A 22583-nucleotide genomic window follows, 5' to 3' on the forward strand; every position below is an offset into this window, starting at 1 on the left:
CTTTCAGTATGCAAAAATGAAAGCATTATGGGTCAGTAAGTCGAAACAGTGACTTGAGGTCTGAATCGTGGCTCTGGCTTTTACCCAGAATACATCTGTTGTTTTGGTGAGGAGAAAAAAAAGTTACTTTTCATATAGTTTCTCTCTCCACTTCCAAAAGAAACAGATGGATGTGAAATATGGGGTCAGAGTAGTCTCACCCTGCAGCAGGGACGTTGCCGTGGTTACAGTCTCAGGGACTCCATCCACACTGTAGATGGATTGGAGGAACTCTGGGACACAATCATTCTCATCCGTTATCAACACCTGAACCTGATTAGCGCCAGTGTGATGGGATAAGAGGAGAAGAGTGGAGTGGAGAGGAGAGCAGAAGAGGGGGACAGGAGAGGAGAGAAAACAGACAGAATCAGAGTAGAAGAATACAAAATTAGTCTCTCTTTAATAACCCACACATCCAGGAGACAAGCGTTGGAAATTCTCTGTACAGGAAGCTGACCCCAAAACTTAATCTAAATTGCATTTTATAGTTTCTCAAGTTGCCAGTTCAACACATCCTTTATCTTCCACTTCATGATTTTCCCGAGTCAAAAATAGAAATGTTCTGAGCATGTGTGTTTTTTCGACAAAGGCCCTTAGCCGCCCCCTCATCCCTACCCACCTCCCCCACCCCCGCCCTACGAGCTCCCTGTCACCACTGTGTGTAAAGTGTGAAGTGACAGCTGAGTAATAGTCCCGAAATAGCTGGGATAGGTTTTTCCCAGTCTCCATCTCCTACTCCACAACATGCAGCTAAACAGAAGGAGATTTTTTTTTTCTCTAACCGCTAAATCTGTAGTATGAACTGAGTGCCTGACATGATAATTGGGTAACAAAATCTTTGAATTAATAATTTAAATCATCCTGAATTCATGAATACTTTATCTAAAAATATGCGTTTGTGAATGAAGTTTGCAGATTATGACTTGTTATGCCAGGGGGCCTCACTGTGCAAGCTATATTTTACACAGTTCATCTCCGTATCACACTCTCAACAACAAGCACTTACTGGGACACAAAAACAAAAGGGTGAAACAAACCGCAGAAAAATAAAACAAAAAATCACTCGGGCCTGCGGTTGACTTGTTAACATTTCAAAACCATTCAACCATGCCATTCCTGAAGACAGCCACAAACTCTGCTGCTTCTCCTCTGTGGTTATCGCCAAGTAGTGTGATGTCAATAGGTCAGCGCTGAGATCAGATCATTGTCAATAATGGAGCCTTGTCAGCCACATAACGTTTAGGTGAAAAAGGGTCTGTCTGAGAGCTTTGTGGAAGTCCAGTGGGAGAGCACAATGCAGCAACAACACAGATTTTTTTTATTTCAGTTAAATTCAGCTGTAAGACTAAATGCTTGTGTGACAGATGTAATAACAAAACATCAATAGCGGACCTCAGCTTTGGGCTTAGTTGACCTGAGTGCATGAACCCTTCCATGACACACTTGCTGCCTGTATCATCCTCTAATTAAACTAACCTCTGTGGCAGTGCTGAGGCTCCCGGGCTCTTCGCTGGCTCGCACCATCAGCAGGTAGCGTCGCTGGTCACTCTCGTAATCGAGCGTCCTGGTCAGACTTATCTCCCCCGTCTCCTGCCGGATGCTGAAAAGGCTACTGGGATTGATCAGCAGGCTGTAGCTGATTGGCTGCTTCTGGAATGAAATGGCAAGCACTGCCAGGAAGCTGCAGAAAAAAAGATAAAGTGATAAAAACAAAAAGAAAAACAGTCTTTATTATTTGATTTTGGTTGCACACATGTTGGATTAAAATCGAAATCCTCTTTTCCTACATCAGCACGGCGCTGTAATGAAATCCATTACTGTATGGCCCATTGACTATGTGCTATAAACACAGTCAATCAGTACTTGTCACTTCTGTGTAATAATGTAATACTATTATGCAGATATCAATGTTTGTTTTTATGGTTAAGAGAGTTTGCATTCCCCCTAATGGTGTGTGATGATGATATGTCAATTCATGCTCGAGTGCGCTGGCGTGACTGAATGAATTTTCATCAGCATATGTCTTAACAGGTAGCGATTGGAAATCAACACCTGAGACAAGTGAACATGTCTGCATTAGTTATTGTAAGACTTATCTTTGCAGAGACATGTATGCTTGCTTTTCAGTTATGATTGTTACAAATGTAGGTTATTAAAAAGGGATGGACGTGTCACACTGTCCTTGTGTATGTAAATCAGTACGCCTTTATGCATGCATACATCCTAGCGTTGGGCAGTTTACAGATACGATGTATACTGCCAATACAATTCCTAATACTGCTGTTCCTTACTTTGTATTCTTCTGTATCAGGCAATTATACCTATTGAGGCAACAATAAAGAATCTGACAAGGAGTGTTTGGTGATAGCCACAAGGGAATAGACCACATTTGAATAAAAGCCCCAGCGTAACTGTCTCACTACAAGAAAAGCCTTCAAAAAGACATCACATTACTGTAATTTCTACTGAAAAGGCCAAACACAGTCATGCAATGTTGGAAATTATAAAAGAAAAAAATATACATCATGATCTTTTTCCTGTATCACACAGCCCTATTTCATCCCCGCTTATGTATGAGTGAGCGAACGTAAACATGTGCGGTACTCACGGCTGTCCTTCAGGCGTGTTCTCTGGTATGGAGATGGCGTAACTAGTATTGGTGAACTGCGGCGCTCTGGCTCCTGCCACCACAGAGAGCATGGCAGGGGCACTGCGGCTGCCCAGGCCGTCAAGGGCCACCACGCTTAATAAGTACTCTCTGTCCCTCTGAAGCACCAGCCCTGTGGTCGCCACCTGGCCTGTCTTCTTGTCCACTGCAAAGCAGCCGTCACCACCTACAGGGAAATACAACGACTTCATTTTCTAGCACTGGATCCAAACCAATCCAATAATGCTGGCCTGAATACTAACTCAAATGTTACCCAGGTGGCAATTTGAAACAGGTAATTCTGTCTTGCTGGGTTTGCTGAGTTAAAGACCCAAGACACAGAGTTTTTTTCCAATGATATGATTCATTTCCAAATTACCATTTAAATGCAATCTTTCTGTGCAATGCGTTTATGTGTCAAAACACCTTAACAGTGTGGACTTATGAATAAACTAATTCACAAACACACTGGGTACATTTCAACAAAATGTTCTGTTTTGTAGCACAAGGCAACACAAGCCTCTAGTATGATCTATCGCCCAGTGGATTAAGATATTTAAAGCAGCTTTATTAAAATGGCTCTTTAATTGCTACTTTGTATTCAGGCAGTATGGTGGACGTTTAACAGCGAATATAAGCTGAATTTACATTTTTTTCATTTGGCAGGCGCTTCAGTTCAAAGTGATGTACAAATGAGGTAAAATCCAAGCCACAATAGATGGAGGAGAAGCTTCTGAGAATAAGTGCTTCAACTCTCAGTTTCATGTCCCAGCTGACACAAGTGACAATGGGCGCAGTTGTCGATCATTTGCACATCGTAGTGAAAGAGAAGACTCATAAACCTAGTTAGTGGCCACTCGATAGGCCAAGTATTAGTGAGGTGAAGTTAATGCAAGCAGCAAGTGGGAGCTAGTGGAGACATAAGAGGAGTGACGTATCATTTAACAAAGACAAATGGATACTTTTAAGTATATGCATAGAATTCATTTAATGCCTAGAAAACACCTATTTTAAAAAATTTTTGCAACTTTTGCACATTGTTACTTTCTTGCATTTGTAATCAGGAAATATCTTCCACTCAATCTCATTTACTTAACATAAAAGTACCTTGTTGCCCCAAACTATTACTATTGATTGATGATTCTTCCTTTTCGTTGTCAACCCCAACAACAATTGCTGGTTTGAACACTGTGAAAAAAATCTTAGCTGTGCAATGGAAACACAAATTCTTTTGACCATATCCAATGATCAATGAATATTTTTTCCCTGACAGTGTTAATTTCCTTGATGAAAATTACGACAATTGCAATTTTTTTGTCAAAGGCCTTTGTTCCATGACAAAAACAAGACGATCACGAGTTAAAAATAGATCTTGATACTAAAAACTGAGACAAAATCTATGCTTCATTTTCATTGACAAGACAAAATGATGAAAATGTTGGTGGTGAACTATCGGTCATTGATAGCAGAGAATAGCCGAGAATAGCCATGCTTTCAATTATCTTCAAACGCCTTATGAGCGACCGGCTGGTAAACTCCAGTAAATAGTTTGCACCAGGATGTTTCGCTAGCCAGCAAAAACACTCAGAGCAGAGCAGCATCAACCATTAGTGCGAGTTGTGAGCTGTAATTCAGCAGTAAATAATCAGCTGTGTGTGTCTGACTGTGGATGGTGGAGCTGCTGAATGGATTTGTGGAGTTTGTTAGTTGCATTTGTGGCTGTTAGCAGCTCTGCTTGTTAGCCACTGAATGGCAGCAGAGTGAGCAGCCACCAGCCGCTGGTTTTCACAGCTGATCCCTGCAAGACTCCACTCAGTCCGGACTGGACAAGGTTTATGGTTTGATGGTGTTTGACAGGGAGGTAGGAGGCTCAGTTATCTGTGAGTGTAGCTGTGTTGTAAGGAAACAGTCTGAACTCAGATCAGTTTTCCCGGACAGAGATGAAAGTTAAGTTTAATTCACCAACTCTGTGAGACATGAGTTTAAAGCTCGACACGTTGCAGATTAAGAAAGAATTCTTAATTTTAATTAAATAATTTTTTTTGTAAATAAGTTTACAATGAACCTGGGTACAAATCCTAGTTGTCTCAGATTAGTTATTTGTGTTGTCAGAGTTTTTGAGAACATAAATAGAGAGATGTTGAGCTTTTCAAATGATGATCAGTCAGTGGGTGCTTGTAAATCACCCCTTGAACCTTTCAAAAACTGCTGGAGAAAAGCAAATTTGTAAGCGTGTAGAAATTACAAATTTCTAGTTGTAGAGAGAAATTGTCTAAATGAAATATTTATACAGCCTGTCACCTTGTTTCTAATTTCTGATACATGACTTAACCTAACTGGATTAGTTTAAAAATGAAGAACCAAATAGAAAACATATTCACTAAAAGTTATGACTAAAGTGTGTAAAACTACGAAGGATATAAATGACTAAAATGTGATTAAGACTAATATGCATTTTCATCTCAAGACTAAGACTAAATCTAAAATAGCTGTCAAAATTAACACTGTCCCCTGATATACTTTATATGGAGATATCAATAAGGAGAATGCATGAGATTTAGCAATAGACTGTCAATGTATAAAAAACAGTGGGTGCACTTTGACGTATGTTGATATATGTATGTACAATAGGTATGTATAAAGGATGTAATTAAAGCAATACAAATCTTAATGCAGGGCGGCACGGTGGTGTGGTGGTTAGCACTCTCGCCTCACAGCAAGAGGGTTGCCGGTTCGATCCCGGGTGTGGGAGCCCTTCTGTGCGGAATTTGCATGTTCTCCCCGTGTCAGCATGGGTTCTCTCCGGGCACTCCGGCTTCCTCCCACAGTCCAAAGACATGCAGATTGGGGACTAGGTTAATTGATAACTCTAAATTGTCCATAGGTGTGAATGGTTGTTTGTCTCTATGTGTCAGTGACCTGCGATAGACTGGCGACCTGTCCAGGGTGTACCCCGCCTCTCGCCCGATGTCAGCTGGGATAGGCTCCAGCCCCCCTGCGACCCTCAAGAGGATGAAGCGGTTAGAAGATGAATGAATGAAAATCTGATTGACAAAAACTGAGGTGACATGAGCTGTTTTTGGTTGGTTGAAGACCAGATGCATTGCCGCATTTTAGTGGACCTTTTGAAGAAGTGTGACTGTTCATCGTGGCAACTGTGCTGGAAACATGCTACACCAGCCAAGACCAGAAATAACCACCTGCATGTGCCGTTGAGCAACATACTCAATCAGATAAGACCCGATCTTTTTCATGTTATATATTGTGAAGTGAAACGACCAAATGACAGAATCAACATACTCAGTTAAAGTTAGTTATTCGACAATCATGATGCCCAGATTTCTGGAGGATTTTGTCTGAGAGAGCAAGGCAGAGCTGGGCTGGATGCTAATGTTGTGTTAAACTGAAGGACTTGGTCGGATCATAGGGAGTTCAGTCTTAAAGGGACTGAGTTAAACGCGAAGTTCCTCCATCCATCTCAAAACTGGTAACTTTTTGTCATATTTGCTGAAATTGTCACTATATCCTGACAGCAGTACATAAGACAGATAGTCATGTTTCTCTGCTTCCTCATAGTGCTTCTTTTGCTGGAATCTGCCGCAGCTGAACGAGAACAACCAATCAGAGCCGAGGAATCTCTAACGCAGCTGCCAATCATGTCAGTCACTGCTCGTGAACTTTGGTTAAACTGCCAGGTAGTGGTGATCAATTATGATGTAAGATTCTGTTACTTCATTAGCTTTTTCTTGCCTTAAATGTTTTATGAAACACAATTCAGTGTGCTGTTTAGCTGTAAAACGAGAACTTTCTAACCCAGCCATCATTTTGAAAACAGTTGAGCTGCAATCAAGCACCGCCCACTGACCAGTGCAAACTTTAAAATTATTTCTACAGCACAGCACTGGTAAGCAGAACCATGTGAGCAGATAATCACACCAGTGGAGGTGGTGTATAGAAGGGGACTAAACACCATTTTTTGCAGTACAATCCATCCTTGAAGCCTTACAGACAAGTTGACTGCACTTTATTCCTCATGAAGCATTTGCAAAGCCAATTTTCAAAATATTTGAGATATTCTTGAAGGTTATGATGATGAGCACTGTGGTTCACTATTTGTTGACCTTTCCAAGGCTTTCTATGCAGATGATACCATTTTTAATGCCCATGGCTCTTCCACTCAGGCCATGTCTCTATTGCAGTATGCCTTTAACATTCTTCAGACGTCTCTGCATAACCTGAAACTTGTACTGAATGCTGATAAGAAACTGTTTTATTCTAAAGAATCTTCCTGCCACCCATACACATAATGGTACTGAATTTAAGTTCAGCCTAATAAGTGTCTGGGAATTCAGTTGTGTGGCAGTCTTACTTTTACATCTCATGTGGAACAGCTGGCAAAAAATCTGAAGATAGAAAATGGTTTCTTGTATTGTGGCATATTTTTCTCTTGAGGACAGATTCACCACTGTGCAATCGACCTTTGTGTCTGTGTTTGACTATGGAGATGTCCCGTACTTACATGCTGCTCATTCCATCTGAAAACAACTTGATGCAGTTTACCACTCTACCCTGCATTTCATTACAGGAGATTAATCTTGTACTCATCACTGTATTCTACATGAAAAAGCCGACTGGTCCTCGCTGGCAACAAGAGAACTCCACACTATCATTTTAGAGATGTGTGTGATTGTCTCTGATGCTGTGTGTGTGTGTGCTTGTTCATATCTGACTGTGTTTTGTTGTGTGTATTATCTCTGTTTAACTTCCCGCTGTCGTACTCAGGTCTCTCTTACAAAAGGATTTTGATCTAATGAGAGTAACTGATTAAATAAAGGTCATAGAAATATTTTGGAACCTACACTGTCTACATCAGAGTTTGGTAGCCAGCAGCTGTTTTAATGTTTTCTGACATAATTTGTCAATCACTGGACTAGAATGGTACGACTATCAGGAATGTGTGTTGCGTCCTTTGTGTGCTTGCGGTGGCATCCTCATGAAAATAATGCTCCATTGCACTACTAGTGGTTAAACCAAACAGGGTACCACCTTAGAATGAGACTGGTGATATTCTATATTTTTCCATACTTTCTACTTTCTCTATATTTCTATAATATATATACTCACTGCTCTCTCCTGGATATGTAAACATACAAAACGTTTTACAGATATGTTAAAAAAAGGGTATGAGAATTTCTTAGACAGCAGGGCACAGTAGTTTTAAAAAACATTTCTGAAAGTAGTACATAATCCATTTGTTGGGGACTATTTTCAACATGAGCTACGATGCCCACGCTCATAGAAATGAAGAAACATGTCACCCAGTGTACTAGTGTGGCTCACTGATATGCTTTTAATAATTTTTAGATATCAGCAGAGGTCTGTGGCACAGAGGAATAAATATAGCAGGCTGTGAATAAACAGACCATACTTGTAAGGTGGATAAATTAATTGTTGTGTTTGGTCTTTTTATTGGATTTGTTGGCAATATTAAAATATGAAATACTGCTAAATGTATCCTTTATGTGCAGCCAAGAGGTTCTTGTCCTTTATTTGAGTATTTCAGTTTTATAAAATAGCTAAATTTATTACGCTGCCCAGTGAATGCTGTCACTTTTAATACTTAGTACATCTTGCTGATGACACTTCTTTACTTTTAGGTCTGCACAACCTTTACTTGTAACACTTTGAAACCCTGTGCAGTTTCTGACAATCAGTAGTGCTACGGAGAACATTTTAATTAGTGAGTCCCTGTTTTGTTTGTATCATGCTAAGATTCACATCCTGCAATTGCTAACACACTATTCTGCAGCATCCAGCAACATGTATCAATGTGCCAAGGACAGTGAAGCTGCTAACGAGCAAACATGGATGTAAACAACGTCTGATTTTAAATATCTAAAATGGGCTTGGCAAAAATGTTATGAGGAAGGAAATGCATTCAACATGTAACAATATGTAACACAAAACTTTTGTTTGTTTATGAGAAATTCAACCGTGCATCTTTACATCGAACATCTAGTTTTTCACTACTGTTAAATACTTTAAAAACGAGATCAGACAGACTGACTTCGCTCATCGAAAAGCCAGCTACTCTCATCCTCTTGAGGTCTTTAAAGTTAAGTACAGCATAAGAGGGTTAAATAAATACATTGAAATTGGGTCTAGATTACTTTGTCAGGAAACTATTCAGGTTGTTCATGCTTTTAGAGGCAAACCTCACTGCTTGCAAGAGTTTTTAGCATGGTCATATAAACCATGGGTACCTTGTGGTAAATGTGGTTTAACGCACATAAGGGACTTGTGCGATGGACTAATGTGAGTCAAAGCGAAGTCAGGAGCGTTTTGTAAAGCCCCACTGGCGAGATTAGCACACCCCCCCCATCCCTGACATGCCAACAAACCTCTATCCCCTCTACCACCAGGGGGTCTTCTACTCTGGCAGATTTCCAGCAGCCCACTGTGTGTGTTTGTGTGTGTGAGGGCATGCTTGTGTGATTCTGTGTGTGCATGAAAGAGAGAGAAGCAGACAGATAGACAAGAGTGCATGATAAGTGCATAAACAAATGTGTGAAGGCCTCTGGCTGTGTGCACGTATGTGTGTGTGTAGGAGAGAGACAGAGAGAGAGGGACAGCAGCAGAGAGAGACAGGGTGACAGAGAGAAAGAGAAACTAATGGACACCTAAAGAGTGTATGAATGCATGAATGAATGTGTGAACGCCTGTGGCTGTCTGTCTGAGTGACTGTGCTGGTGTTTGACTTGCTGTATTTATTTCCAATGCTCCATAGCCTGCCAACCTATTCTAACAACAACACAGGCTGTTTTAATATCACTTCCCTCCCATTCACGTTGTGTGTGTGGGTGTGTGTGTGCATGTGTGCAAGTGTGTGTCTGTGAATAGCAGAAAAACTTACCATCCGACAAAAAGTATTCCACCTCTCCGCTTTTGCCCTCATCCCCATCATGAGCCTGGAGCTGGTAGACAAACGTTCCCGCGGGGGCCTCGGGGGACACTACAGCCAGGTAAGGGTACGGCTTCATATTCCACTCAGGGACGTTGTCATTGACATCAGTGATCTTCAGCTTCACCTTGTTCAGGTACCAGTCTGGGCCTGGGGGATAGTGCAGAGATAGTGACGGAGCTGTGGTTACTGAAAGTGACAGCTGTCATGTAACTGTGTGTGTAGAGGGGAGACAAGAAGCCAGGGGAATCCGAAAGCACAGAAAAGCAGCGAGTCAACTGAGGGTACAGGTATGTAAGATAAAAATCCTCCCCAGTAGATGGCAAAGCATTATGCTGCAGGATTAGAATAAATCTCATCCAATCGTGTATCTGCAATGTGAGACTGATACCAATACGGACTCAATTCAGCTCAGAGTTCTGGTCAAAGTCAATTACCACACTATCTTTAACATGGCAATTTACCCACTATCTCTTCCACTTCCCTTTGCTCCACCATAGCTGCAGGGTTTGGGAGATTGTTTTAAGTGGATGTCAGGAGAGCAGTTTGGGCCCATGGTGGAGGTTGGTGGATGTGACGTCAACCATCTCCTCTCCATCAAGGCTCCCATCCAGACACCAAGGTTCCCATGGGAGAGAGACTCAGGTACAGCCTCATCTACCAAGTCTGTGTAAAGCTACCTTGATCTTCCCACAGGGGCCTCGGGATGATGCCTCATGGCTGCAGGCATTTTGTCGCCTGCACACTGCCTCACTGGAGTGAATAAGAAGATTCCAGGAATCCAATTACCAACTCGCTCACCCTGAGTCTGGGCAGACAGCAAGAGTGCACAGCAGCGCCCAAGGAGAAGTGGTGTACAGCTGCGTTGCAGTCTTTATGACAGCAGCGTAGCGTGCCTTCTGCTGAAACTGATAGCCAGGGATCGTTATCTGCATTAAATATAACGACACAATCTGGAAACAATGTGCACAAAAAACTTCTGACAGTGTCACAGACCTGATCTAGGGCGCTTTTTTTTGTGTAGACTCTATTCCTGCAAAGTGGAGCAAGTCGCAGAACTGTGAGCTAAGACACTATTTCCGCAAATATTGGCTGTGATCTTGTGTCAACGTAGCATGGAGGAATGTCAGATGAGCTGCCAACCAGTGCAGTAGGCTGCAATCCACAGAGGCCATCTGCCTTACCCCAGAGAAGAAGAACCCCCTGCCAGGACAAACACACACACGGATATGACCACAATCAGAAAGCTTTGACAAGTCGTCCCATCACACCCAGCCACGTGCTTGCACACATGACGTAGCAGACATTAGCATTTCTCCTCCTGTCTTCCTGTTCTCTCTTTCTCACAAACACACACCGGTGCACACTTACGCACAGAGGTGAGTTACCTAAGGGCTTAAAGTAACTATGGATTTCAAATCCCATTATGTAAAAGCTCTCTTGTGTGTGACCACGGGCTATATATGTACTTTTTAATCCAAGACAAAAGTAGCAGGAGTTTGCTGTGAATCCTTTCGCTATCCAAGGGCCAACACAACAGATGTGCTGTACAGAACAGTTCTACTTTGCTGGTTTCTCTAATATTCTGCATCATAATGTCTCTTCAAAGTCGATTATAGCTGATAATAGAAAACTATACACTGGTAATGAGCGGTACATGCATACAGCAAATGGTATAAAGTCTTCAAACTGTACGAATTGCTGTAATAAATCTTTTACAGCACCCACAGTCGTGTTCGCTCAAATGAGTAGGAAAGCAGAAAACAGATGCTAAAATTCCTATTTCTTTTTTAACCGGCTTACAGTTAAGATGCATTTTGATGGAAAATACAATGTGTTGCACTCCAGACTAGCTCTGGAGTGTTCACAACTGAAACACAATAGCTATAAAGTGTGTGACAGCTCCTAAAAGGATTGTTAGAGGGATAATAACAGAGGGAGGAAGAAGCTAGAGGAGAGAATTAATCTAGCTTTCTGCTCAGGCTTTAAAGTTGCCCTGCGCAGAGAAAAGTTCTGTCTCGGATCTGACGATAGTTCGTTTTGGATAAATAGCCGCTGTATCGTGGGGGCAGAGAAACTAATCAATGTTCAGATGCTATCTCCTAAAATGTCGACAGCGGCAGTTTATGCAATTTAAGCCAGATCATCCTGCCCTGAAAGATGGAACAATCCTTTCGTGATGAATAATGAGAAAGGATAAAGATTCTTTTGCAAAGTAGAGGGGTTTAAAAGGCACTTAATCAAAAAGAAATCAGAGCTCCAGCACTTAACATTTAGTTGACTATCAAATCTTTGCGGGGAGCAGCGCAAGACACATTCCTTGCCTCCTGCTTGCTGGTGTCTTTCCCAACCATGTCTCTGTGGTAATGGTGGTGATGATTTTACAAGGCTCCATCTAATTAGCTTGTTACAGAGAGACTAATCAGAGCCAAGGCAGATAATTAGAGCCTATCAGCTCTGGAATGATAATGAAGAATGTACTCGTGTGTGAGTGTGTTTGTGAGGTGAGCAACTGCTAATGTGCACGCTGCATGTTCTGAAAGCTGCAAACGTGTGCGATTTCTCTCTGATCTGGTGAGTTAAGTACGGAACCGCTGTGAGCGATGCCCCATGAGTGCCAAACCGACACAACCTGCCCCACCTGACCGAGACAAAAGACGTGATCAAATAAGCGGGTGAGAAAGAGGGCTCACAGGCTCCGGTGGATTTTTCAAAGTCAAATATGCTTTCCGCTCGCTCAGTGTGATGAAAAGCCGGCCTATACTGTACACTACAATCCCATAAGGATAAGAGCATCTGCTGGATGACTAACGTAACAATGTATTGCTAAAAACAGGTGGAGGACAGTGGTGCACTGTGTGTTTAGCCAAGGATGAGTGGCTACAACGAGTGTGGTGTGTTTGCATGTGCGTGTGAGAGAGTGTGTGTTCTATATCACTGCAAGCCTGTCTGTTGATGTTTCCTGCTGTTAATCCTCTCCTTGGGTAGTTGCTATATAAAGCTGCTAAGTGGCTTGCCGGTACGAAAAAAAAAAGTTGTCTCAAGTGCTTCTGTGCACATGTACACTGCCCACAGTGCGAGGACACTGAGTGTGTGTGGGAAGGGGATGAGAGGAAACACAGTGAAGGAGAGAGGCACAGATACAGAAACACAAATATCTACAGAGGGAGAGAAAGAGACAGAGAGGAGGAAGAGGCAAGCAGCGTGGAGGATGGAGTATTGTGTGATGCTTAGCGGAGAACGTAAAATAACATTAAAGAGACGAGAGCACAAGGGAAGCACAACAAACAGCGTAGCACAACAAAAGATGCTGGGAGTATCCATGTTTGGAAGGAAAACATACAGTAGCAGAGCACAGACCACAGGAGGAGAAAATTAAGATATAGAACATAGAGTGTTAATTAATATCAGAGGGTCTTCTTATGGACCCCTTGTTCCCCCTATGTCCAATGAGGGAGGAAATTAAGATACAAATATTTTTGTGTGGAATTAAACAAATTGCGTCTGCAAGCATAAATATCAATGGCCCGTGCGAGACATGGAATTTCAGGGGTGCTTTTCTAGCAGCGAGTGAATGGAAAGTGAAAATCAGCTCAATGGGGGAGTAATAAGGTACATTAACCAAATGTTTGCAGTGTTAAGGAGGCTCTATTCTAAGCCGCCCACCCCCATCATCTCTGTGCTTAAAGCAGAGTGTGAAGCCGTCAGCAGGAGATCAACATGCTAAAAGCACTGGGGACAGAAATCTATTAACTCAGGGATCCCGACATCACACACCATGGACTCTGCGGCTCAGAATGGCTGACACACTAACCGTGTAAACACACATGCAGGCATTTTCAACCCAGGACAATTACAAATGGTAGACGTCTTCAAGTTCTGCACATTTTTTTTTCCCTCTCTGAATCTGCATCTCTGCAAAAGAGCAGCCACATAAAAGTGTTCAATAAAGCAGCCAGCATGTGGGTCTTTGAGCAACTACATCTGCAAAGAACTTGCAACAATATTGACAGGATTGTGGGACAGCTTATGTTTGCAGGTAATGGAAAAATAAGCCATATGTGTAACACTGATATGTAAAACATATGGATGTAGCATATGAGTCATCTGCATCAGTTTACTGAGGGGATCTTTAAAGGCTCGCACACAGACCATAGACCCTATTTTAACAGTCTTTAGTGCATGGCACAAGAGCATTTAGGGCGTGTCCAACTCCAATTTTGCTAGTTACATAGTGCATTATCTGAGGTGCAAAGAGCAAAGCGGTTGCATTTAGCCCTTGATTGATCATAGATGTATTTTGGGCATAACATGAATTCAACCAGTCACAGCAGACTGGAGAAGCAAGCAGTTTTCTGTTGAGAGTAATGCAGTAAGAGCGGTAATGTCACTGCAGCAAATATCGTGGGTGACATTTAAACTAAAAGCTGTATTTATAAACCTGACAGAAGTAACAGAAATAAACTTTAAGCTTCTGAAATAATCAATGAAGCTTAGTTGCTCCTCGTGTGTAAATGCGCACAGTGCCTCTCTTAATGGGGAGTTGGACAGCTCGCTCTGCTCTGTTCACATTTTAGAGAATAAAATTTATATTTTTCTCATTAATGATGTGTTATTTCACCCACCCGCAACCCATCTGCACGTCCTTGTGTGTGTAACAAGCAGAGTATACACACATTGTGAACCCACTATGTAGGCGAATCTTACTATCTGAATAATGGGCCCTTTGAATAGCAAGAAAATACTATCACTGACTTAAGACCAGGACTTTGTTAGTCAAGGTTGCAATTACTTTCTGCTGCCACAAAATTGCAATACGCCAACAATGCAAAGGAATGCAACTCATTTGAAGACCTACACAGCCATGATGGGCGAAAGTACATTTGCTACTTATGCAGTGAAAATGACAAGTGTGTCGGTCTGACATTAGCAATGGGCGATGCACTTAGCACCCGGTGTAAGATAGGGCCCTGCATGCTTTAAAGCTTTATTTCCATTAGGGGAACAAGCTTTTTTTAAAATGCACCAAGACACATGAGAAGAAGCAAATTAGACATTGACACTGACTTGTGTGGAAGAAAAATTTGCAACATTTGGAGGAGAATTTCTCATTCACTTCAACACAACGTAGTCTTCACAGCTGTTGGCCTTTAGGGTGACAAGCGCTCTAACTAGAAATATTTATTAAATAAATGCATGGCAATACACAATCGACTGTAGTGTTGTGTTTTTCAGCACTCATTTATACAACTCTGACTCAACGAGCGAGCTTTTGCCTCCTTAACATTTTTTTATTCCTCATTTTGAATCCAACTCTACTCCACAAAAGCAAGTTTATGTCTGTAAATATTCTCTGCTTAATTACTTTATTGTCCTTGCACATGGGTCTTCAGACTGGTGGAATCCCATGAACTTAAAAATAAACTAAGGACCCACACCCCTCAAAGTACTAGTGACTCACCAACTCCTGTGTTTCTACAGGGGTAAGACAGAAATAGAAAAACAGATAAATGCATGAATAGATAATTGAGTGACTCACCAATCCTACAGATAGCAAAACCTACAATTGGCTATGGAGTGTAAAGTGGAAAATACAAAAGATCCAAACAGTAGTAATTATTCTTGCAGTATATCTAAGCCCTAAACTATCTATAATGGTGTTAAAGGTTCTTTCACTGAAGATGTTCAGAGTCTCTCAAATCACGGATGCATGCTGGAGTCGGCTCAAACCCTGCATGACCCTGAACAGGATAAGTGGTAATGAAAAATGAAAATGGACGGACGTACAGATGGATGTACGAATGGTTGGATGGCTGTCTCCCATCAGGCATAGACAGCTACAGTCTCTTCTCTGGTGGGCTCTTTTTTTCTTGTAGTTCAGCCAAAAGAATTACAAATGTAATTCAATCCCTTTTGTTTAATGGCTCTAAGCAGAGAAAAATGTGCCCTATTCACGTCTATTCACTTGCATAAAAGAGGAGGGTTTAGAGAGGAGCAAGTGTTAAATGGAGATATACTGGCATAGTATGGAGCCTTCAGGCAAGGGAAAAATAATTTAGCTGAAATATTTTAAAGCCTATTTAAAACAACTGTGGCCTCTGATTTATTTGCATGGTCTATGAGTTTGGCTTTGCATGTTCAAATAACGAAATGTTCAAAATTACTTAAAACTATTTTCAATTCAGCAGCTCACTTTCATAACTGTGACATTTCCATCTTATTCTTTCCACACAGTAATACACATTAAACAATGAAACCGCTGACGATGCTCTGTGGTGAGTCATGAGCCTTAACCTTCGCAATCAGTGTGTGAAAACAGCTAGTCTATTGAGAAACAAACAAAAGAAAAAAGCACACGTAAGTTGACCAATGTTTCATCAAAGGTGTTGTTTCTGAACAGGAGAAAAATATATTGTGCTACATTTCCTTATTCATTCATTCATCTTCTAACCGCTTCATCCTCTTGAGGGTCGCGGGGGGCTGGAGCCTATCCCAGCTACATCGGGCGAGAGGCGGGGTACCTGGACAGGTCGCCAGACTATCGCAGGGCTGACACATAGAGACAAACAACCATTCACGCTCACATTCACACCTACGGACAATTTAGAGTTACCAATTAACCTAGTCCCCAATCTGCATGTCTTTGGACTGTGGGAGGAAGCCGGAGTGCCCGGAGAGAACCCACGCTGACACGGGGAGAACATGCAAACTCCACACAGAAGGGCTCCCACGCCCGGGATCGAACCGGCAACCCTCTTGCTGTGAGACGACAGTGCTAACCACCACACCACCGTGCCGGTACATTTCCTTAGTGGTTCTAAAAATGTGCTGCTCTCCAGAGCCACAGACAAGGACAGATAGGCAGCTGCACATTACAGAATTCCTAACGAAGAGCCTACATGCATTGTACTCTCCTCTCTTTAGGATCCTCCATGCAACACTTAAACCCCCGGCAAGACTGTAGGCACTGCCTACACAGACACAGTAACTCTCATACATGCAAGAACTTCAGTGCTGAGCACTCACTGTTAAAAAGGCATGCCTGTGGCGTTAAGACCAATATTGCGTCATCACAATATTATTCAATACTGACTTTACTGCATATCATTTTACACCCCATCTCACCATGTTTTGTGTGCATTTCTAGAAGGGCTGGGCATCAGTAGTCAATACCTTTAAGGTATAGACAGAAACAACCCAAGTAGTATCAAAATGTCTCAAGTCAAACAATACCTCTATTCATATCGTTTTAGTATCCAGTTGTAGAAAAAAAATGTATATTTGTATGGTTTTGCTTGCCGCCAATCAATGCAAGTATTCTTCAATTCGATATGATGTGTGATTGGCCCACTACTGCAGCAGCTACCACTCATACAATCTGTGGTATGGTGAAGTTGAGTGCAGTGTATTTACAGAGTTGCAGCATGCTGAGATGCCACCAAAACATTAAGTAAGAAAGTATGGGTACACTACACACCTGGCAACTGATGGCATTTTACAAATCTAAAGGCATCCATTCACATGATGGGTATCGAATGAAGTACGAAAAAGGTATCAAATAAAGTATCACCTTTAGGGTAGAGGTATTAGTGCTGACTGTTATTGTAATGTTTTAAACAATACCCAGCCCTAGTCACTTGAGTCAAGAATAAGACTAAATGCAAAGTAACAGACAAAGTAATACTCTGTGCAAAATATATTTTATGACTCTTAAACACTGACCTTGTGTAGACTCCAAAGATGGTTTTAAAAAGTTTGTATTTATCTTAGGGGGCAAAAAGTGAAATCGTTTCACCGCTAGGTTTGCTGTTGTGCACTGCCTGTAGACCAAAACAAAGTGTGTCATGAGCCACACCTCCCTCTACCTCTGGTCTGCACCCCCACCCCACTTGCCTCGTCTGTGCAGCTGAGGACTGCAGCATCTCCACGGACTATTACATCCAGACGGTCCCGGTGTTTCTTCCGCAGGCTCCACTTCACTCAGCTGCCCAATATACCCGCTGCTTCTTCTCACATTAACCTGAATAACAAACCAGGGCTTGGTGGTCCGGTTGGATCCAAACGGAGAGTCGGGGCTAACGTTAGCTGGGAAGCTAGCGGAGGCTAACTGGCTGTGCTGGCAGCTGAGTGAAGTGGAGCCTGAGGAGGAAGCACCATTGGTCCGACAGCCCATTGGTCCGACAGCCCATTAGTCCGACTGTCCGCGGTACTGAATGGCCCCCGGCGGGTGTATTTCTACCTTGGTGGTGTGCTGCAACCAGCTCTGAGTCAGCTGGGAAAGGCTTGAGGCAGAGCAGGCTCACAGCTTATGTGTTTGTCACTTTCTTTTTCATTTTAACCCACACCATGATCTTTTCCTGACCCTAACCAAGTGGTTTTTGTGCCTAAACCTAACCAGACCTTAACCACAGGGCATCATGATGATTTCGGAACAACGGGACTTCGGAACAATGGGTTTAATATGGTCGGAACAATGCGCTGTCGGACCAATGGGCAGTTCCCTTTCACTACAGGCAGATTCACTTGCCACAGGGGCGAGGAAATAAAACCTAAACAGCCAACTAAGTTTGGCTTAGTTTAGCAGTTAGCGATGTCTTTCACTCACTCTCAGTCTCTGCTGTGTTTAGCTATTTACCTGCTTTCCTGTTAGCGTTAGCACCTGTCGGCTGCCACACTAATGTCCCTACTCTTCTCCATGAGCCGGAGCCGTGAGCCCACGAACCCGCCAGGCTCACGGAGAAGAGTAGGGACGTTAGCGTTAGCACTAGTCGGCTGCCACACTAATGTTTCTACTCTTCTCCGTGAGCCCGCGGCTCATGGCTCCAGCTCACGCAGAGTAGGGACATTAGCGCTAGCTCCTGGAGCTAGCACTAGTGCTACTACGGCTACTGGAGTAACTTACAGCTATGGAGCGCTTCTACTAGCTCTTCTAGTCACTGAGCCTCCCCTCCATCTCAGCACATATATTACATTTATTACAGGTACCATCATCATTAAAGTAGGCAGGGAAATAGCTAAACACAGCCCGCCAGGCTGCCCGCCGGGCTACATTGTACAATGCTAATTGCAAATGTTAGCTGGGCTGCCAGGCTACTCACCTAACACAACTGTAACGCCTGATCCATTGCTGGGACAGAGCTGCTAATAACTCAAGCTCCAGACGTTAACCCATGCTACGATTGTAACATTAAATTTAATTGAATCAACATAGCGACATGTGCCTAACGTTACTGTAACACTAATTAAAACAGACATTTGACTCCGCCATTTCACTTTGAAAATACGTGCTGCCATTGCTCACTGGCTGTAGCCTTTTATAGGGAGGGAGGGCCAAGGTCTCTGAGGGGGGAGGGGGGATTCACATGAACGTACATGAACGCACAGCCGGACCGGTTTGTAAACAAGGGGCTGGAGATCAACACAGAGAGAGGGTGTGTGAGGTCATGCTATACTCTTGCTATACTCGTTCTTCACATAGCAATTTTTTAATTCCTTCAATCTAGAAATGATGAATTTTTCTTATTGCTCCTTTAAGCAAAAGTGGTTGAGCATGATCGAAGTGTTTGGCCATGGAGCACATTTTGGAGAAAATATATTTTTTTTTAGAAGACTTTTAAGTACTTCACTATGTTTTTATGTTTTTATAGTTCAAGAACAGTGTACTCTAAAACAGTGGTTGCCAACTGGTCCAGCCATTAGTTCAAGGTCCACACAGTTTAACACACTGACAACATACTTGCGTTTGACCACGTCGTTGAGCTAGTTTGCTGTCTCTGTCAAGTAGCTATCCAGTGTCCAGCTGTCAGTCACTCACTCTATAGCAGGTAACGGCACTTCAAATTAAAGTCTTTGTGCCGTAATTCACTGTACTAAAAACAAAGTGTGTTTTTTTTTACAAACTTAACATGTTTGCAAGTCACTTGTGGTCCATTCAGAATGGACCAGTGACCCACTTTTGGACTGTGACCCACCAGCTGGGAACCTCTGCTCAAAAACGGGTATAGATAAAACTTTTTTCTTGTATATACTTTTTCAACTTGAGCCACTAGCTGTATCTCTAAATAGTGTTGCTTAGTTAATAGAGCCTTTTCATTGCAGATGTTTTGACTTGTCAAAGCAGTAAAAGCAGAGGTGTTAACAATGTAAGAGCCTTGCAAAAGTTTTTCACCCTCATTGGCATTTTTTTCAATTTTGTTGGGTGACAGCCTGCAATTTAAATGGATTTTGACTGTGATTATATTCAAAATTGCTGAAATGAAAAACAAATTTCTTTTTAAAAAATTCTGAAAAAAAACCCAAACAAAACAAAACTGAAAAGTGGTGTGAGCATATGTATTCGCCCACTTTACTATGACACACCTAAATAAGATCTTGTGCTACCAATTACCTATAGAAGTCACATAATTAGTTAAACTATAAATACTGCCTTGCAGCTATATGCTTCCACAACCTGTCATGTTGCAGTTACAGTTAACATCCATGTCTGTGAAAATATGGATGCTTCACAAGCAAGCACAGATCTATACCATTAGGACAGTTTAAAGATGGACATCCAACATTTATGTATTCAATTCAGTATCTGACCAAATGTCTACGCTTTTGTTCCTGAGTTATGATGCTGAGTAATTTGAGTGTTTTTGCAGAACACATGATGATGATGATGATTATGATGTCACAGTGAAGTTGACCTTAGCCCTTTTGAGCATAAAATGCCATCACTTCATCATTATATCCCATTGGACATCATGCTCTGAAATTTTGTCATAATTAGCGCATCAATTCTTGAGTTATGGCCAAAAACATGTTTTGTGAGGTCACGATGACTTTGACCTTTGATCACTGAATTCTAATCAGTTCACTCATGAATCTAAGTGGACATTTGTGCCAACTTTGAGATAATTCCCTCAAGGTGTACTTGTAATATCATGTTCACAAAATGGGGTGGACAAGGTCATAGTGACCTTGACCTTCCACCACCAAATTCTAATTAGATCATTCTTGACTCAAAGTGGACACTTGTACCAGATTTGAAGAAACTTCCTCAAGTTGTTCTTGAGAGGTTGCACTCACAAAAATGAGATAGATGCAAGGTCATGGTGGCCCTGATTTTTGACCACCAAATTCTAATCAAGTCATTTTTGGGTTTAAGTAAATGTTTGTGCAAAATTGGAAGAAATTCCCTTAAGGCCTTAAGATATCGTGTTCATGAGAATGAGATGGATTCAAGGTCACAGTGAGCTTGACCTTTGACCATCAAAATCTTATCAGTTCATCCTTGAGTCCAATTGGAAGAAATCCCCTTGAGATTTACTTGAGATATTGCATTCACAAGAATGGGATGTACATAGGTACGAACGTACAGACAACCCAAAAACATAAAGCCTCCGGCCGAAGCTAGCGCTGGCGTGAAGGCATAATAAAATCCATCTGTGTGCAACCAAATGTTACATGATCTCAGTATATATATACCTACACCTGTTCTGAAAGGCCCCACAGTCTGCAGCAAGGTTTAATGGCAAGCATGTAGTACCATGAAGCCCAAGGAGCTGTCCAAACAAGTCAGGGCTAAAGTTCCAGAGAGGTACAGATCAGGGCTGACTTATAAAAAAAATCTTAAAGTTTGAACGGCCTACTGAGCACCATTAAATCCATTATTACAAAATGGAAAAAACGTATCACCACAACAAACCTGCCAAGAGAGGGCCGCTCTCCAAAATTCAAAGACCAGGCAAGAAGGGCAATAATCAAAGAGACACCGAAAAGACAAAAGATAACCCTGAAGGAGCCGGAAAGTGCCACAAATGAGACTGGACTATCTGTCTATAGGACGACTTCAAGCCATACACTCCGCCAAGCCGGGCTTTATGGACGAGTGGTTAGAAAGTTTAATTTTAGTCTCATATGACCAGAGCACCTTCTTCCATATGTGTGGGGAGTTTCCATCATACCTTTTGGCGATCTCCAATCATGTTCTTATTTCCTTCTTTATGCAACAGCTTTTTTCCTGGCCACTAGTCCATAAAGCCTTGCTAAGTGCAGCTTAATTTGGTCCTGTAGACAGATACTCCAGTCTCGGCCACTGAGCTTCAGCTTTCAGCTCCTTCAAGGTTATCTTTTGTCTCTTTGTTGTCTCTCTTGCCTGGTCCTTGAATTGTGCTGGGTGGCCCTCTCTTGTCAGGTTTGTTGTGGGTCCATATTTTTTCCATTTTGTAATACTGGATTTAGTGTTGGTCAGTGGGATGTTCAAGGTTTCAGATCTTTTTTTATATCTCAACCTTGAGCTGTACTTCTCCAGAACTTTCCCCCTGATTTGTTTGGACAGCCTTTTGGTCTTCATAGTGACACTTGCTTTGTGTTACCCACTGCTCAGTAGTGCTGCAGACTCTGGGTCCTTTCAGAACAGGTGTACAAATACTAAGATCATGTGACACTTAGACTGAACTAATTATGTGACTTTTGAGGGTAAATTGGTTGCACTAGGTCTTTGGAATGTCGTAGTAAAGTAACATTAACAATGGCTCCATCCATTAAGTATCCCAGTGGGCCATGTCAGTGAGTCAGTGAGTAAGCCCTGAAACAAGCTCACCTAAAAGGAATGCAGTCATTATTAATGTTAATGGCTCCAGCTGTGCTTTCCTGCTTTGGCAAGTCAAAATGTTGGACCTGAAAAGGGTCTGTTGTGTCAAAATTGTGATTCTTTTATGAAGGAAATCAAATGATTGCCTGGGAACCAGATGAATCTGCGAATTCATATTTCATTTGCTCTGGTGGATGCATCTGGCCCCCATAATACAGATTTCCGGCGGTCTGATATTGTGCCGGGCCAATCACAACCGATTATTAAATATGGGATGTTTTTGAGACGAAGACCATAAAGAAAAGCACAATTGAGGCTTTGTCGAAAACAACCAAGATGGCGGCAGCTGATGTGGAACT

At 42.1% G+C, this 22583-nt stretch overlaps 1 protein-coding gene across 1 annotated transcript in view; it reads right to left on the bottom strand.

The window, feature by feature from the left end:
- Positions 1 to 22583, bottom strand: part of LOC125886973 (neural-cadherin-like) — a 100949-nt gene that overhangs the window by 55883 nt on the left and 22483 nt on the right. Inside the window, exons 2-5 of the mRNA XM_049573396.1 lie at positions 9600 to 9797; positions 2648 to 2873; positions 1516 to 1720; positions 201 to 312 (exon numbers count right to left, since the gene is read on the bottom strand). Coding sequence (XP_049429353.1) covers positions 201 to 312; positions 1516 to 1720; positions 2648 to 2873; positions 9600 to 9797 — 741 coding nt within the window. The remainder of the gene's footprint in view (positions 1 to 200; positions 313 to 1515; positions 1721 to 2647; positions 2874 to 9599; positions 9798 to 22583) is intronic.

This window comes from Epinephelus fuscoguttatus, linkage group LG4 (assembly GCF_011397635.1).
Source record: "Epinephelus fuscoguttatus linkage group LG4, E.fuscoguttatus.final_Chr_v1".
NCBI lineage: Eukaryota > Metazoa > Chordata > Actinopteri > Perciformes > Serranidae > Epinephelus > Epinephelus fuscoguttatus.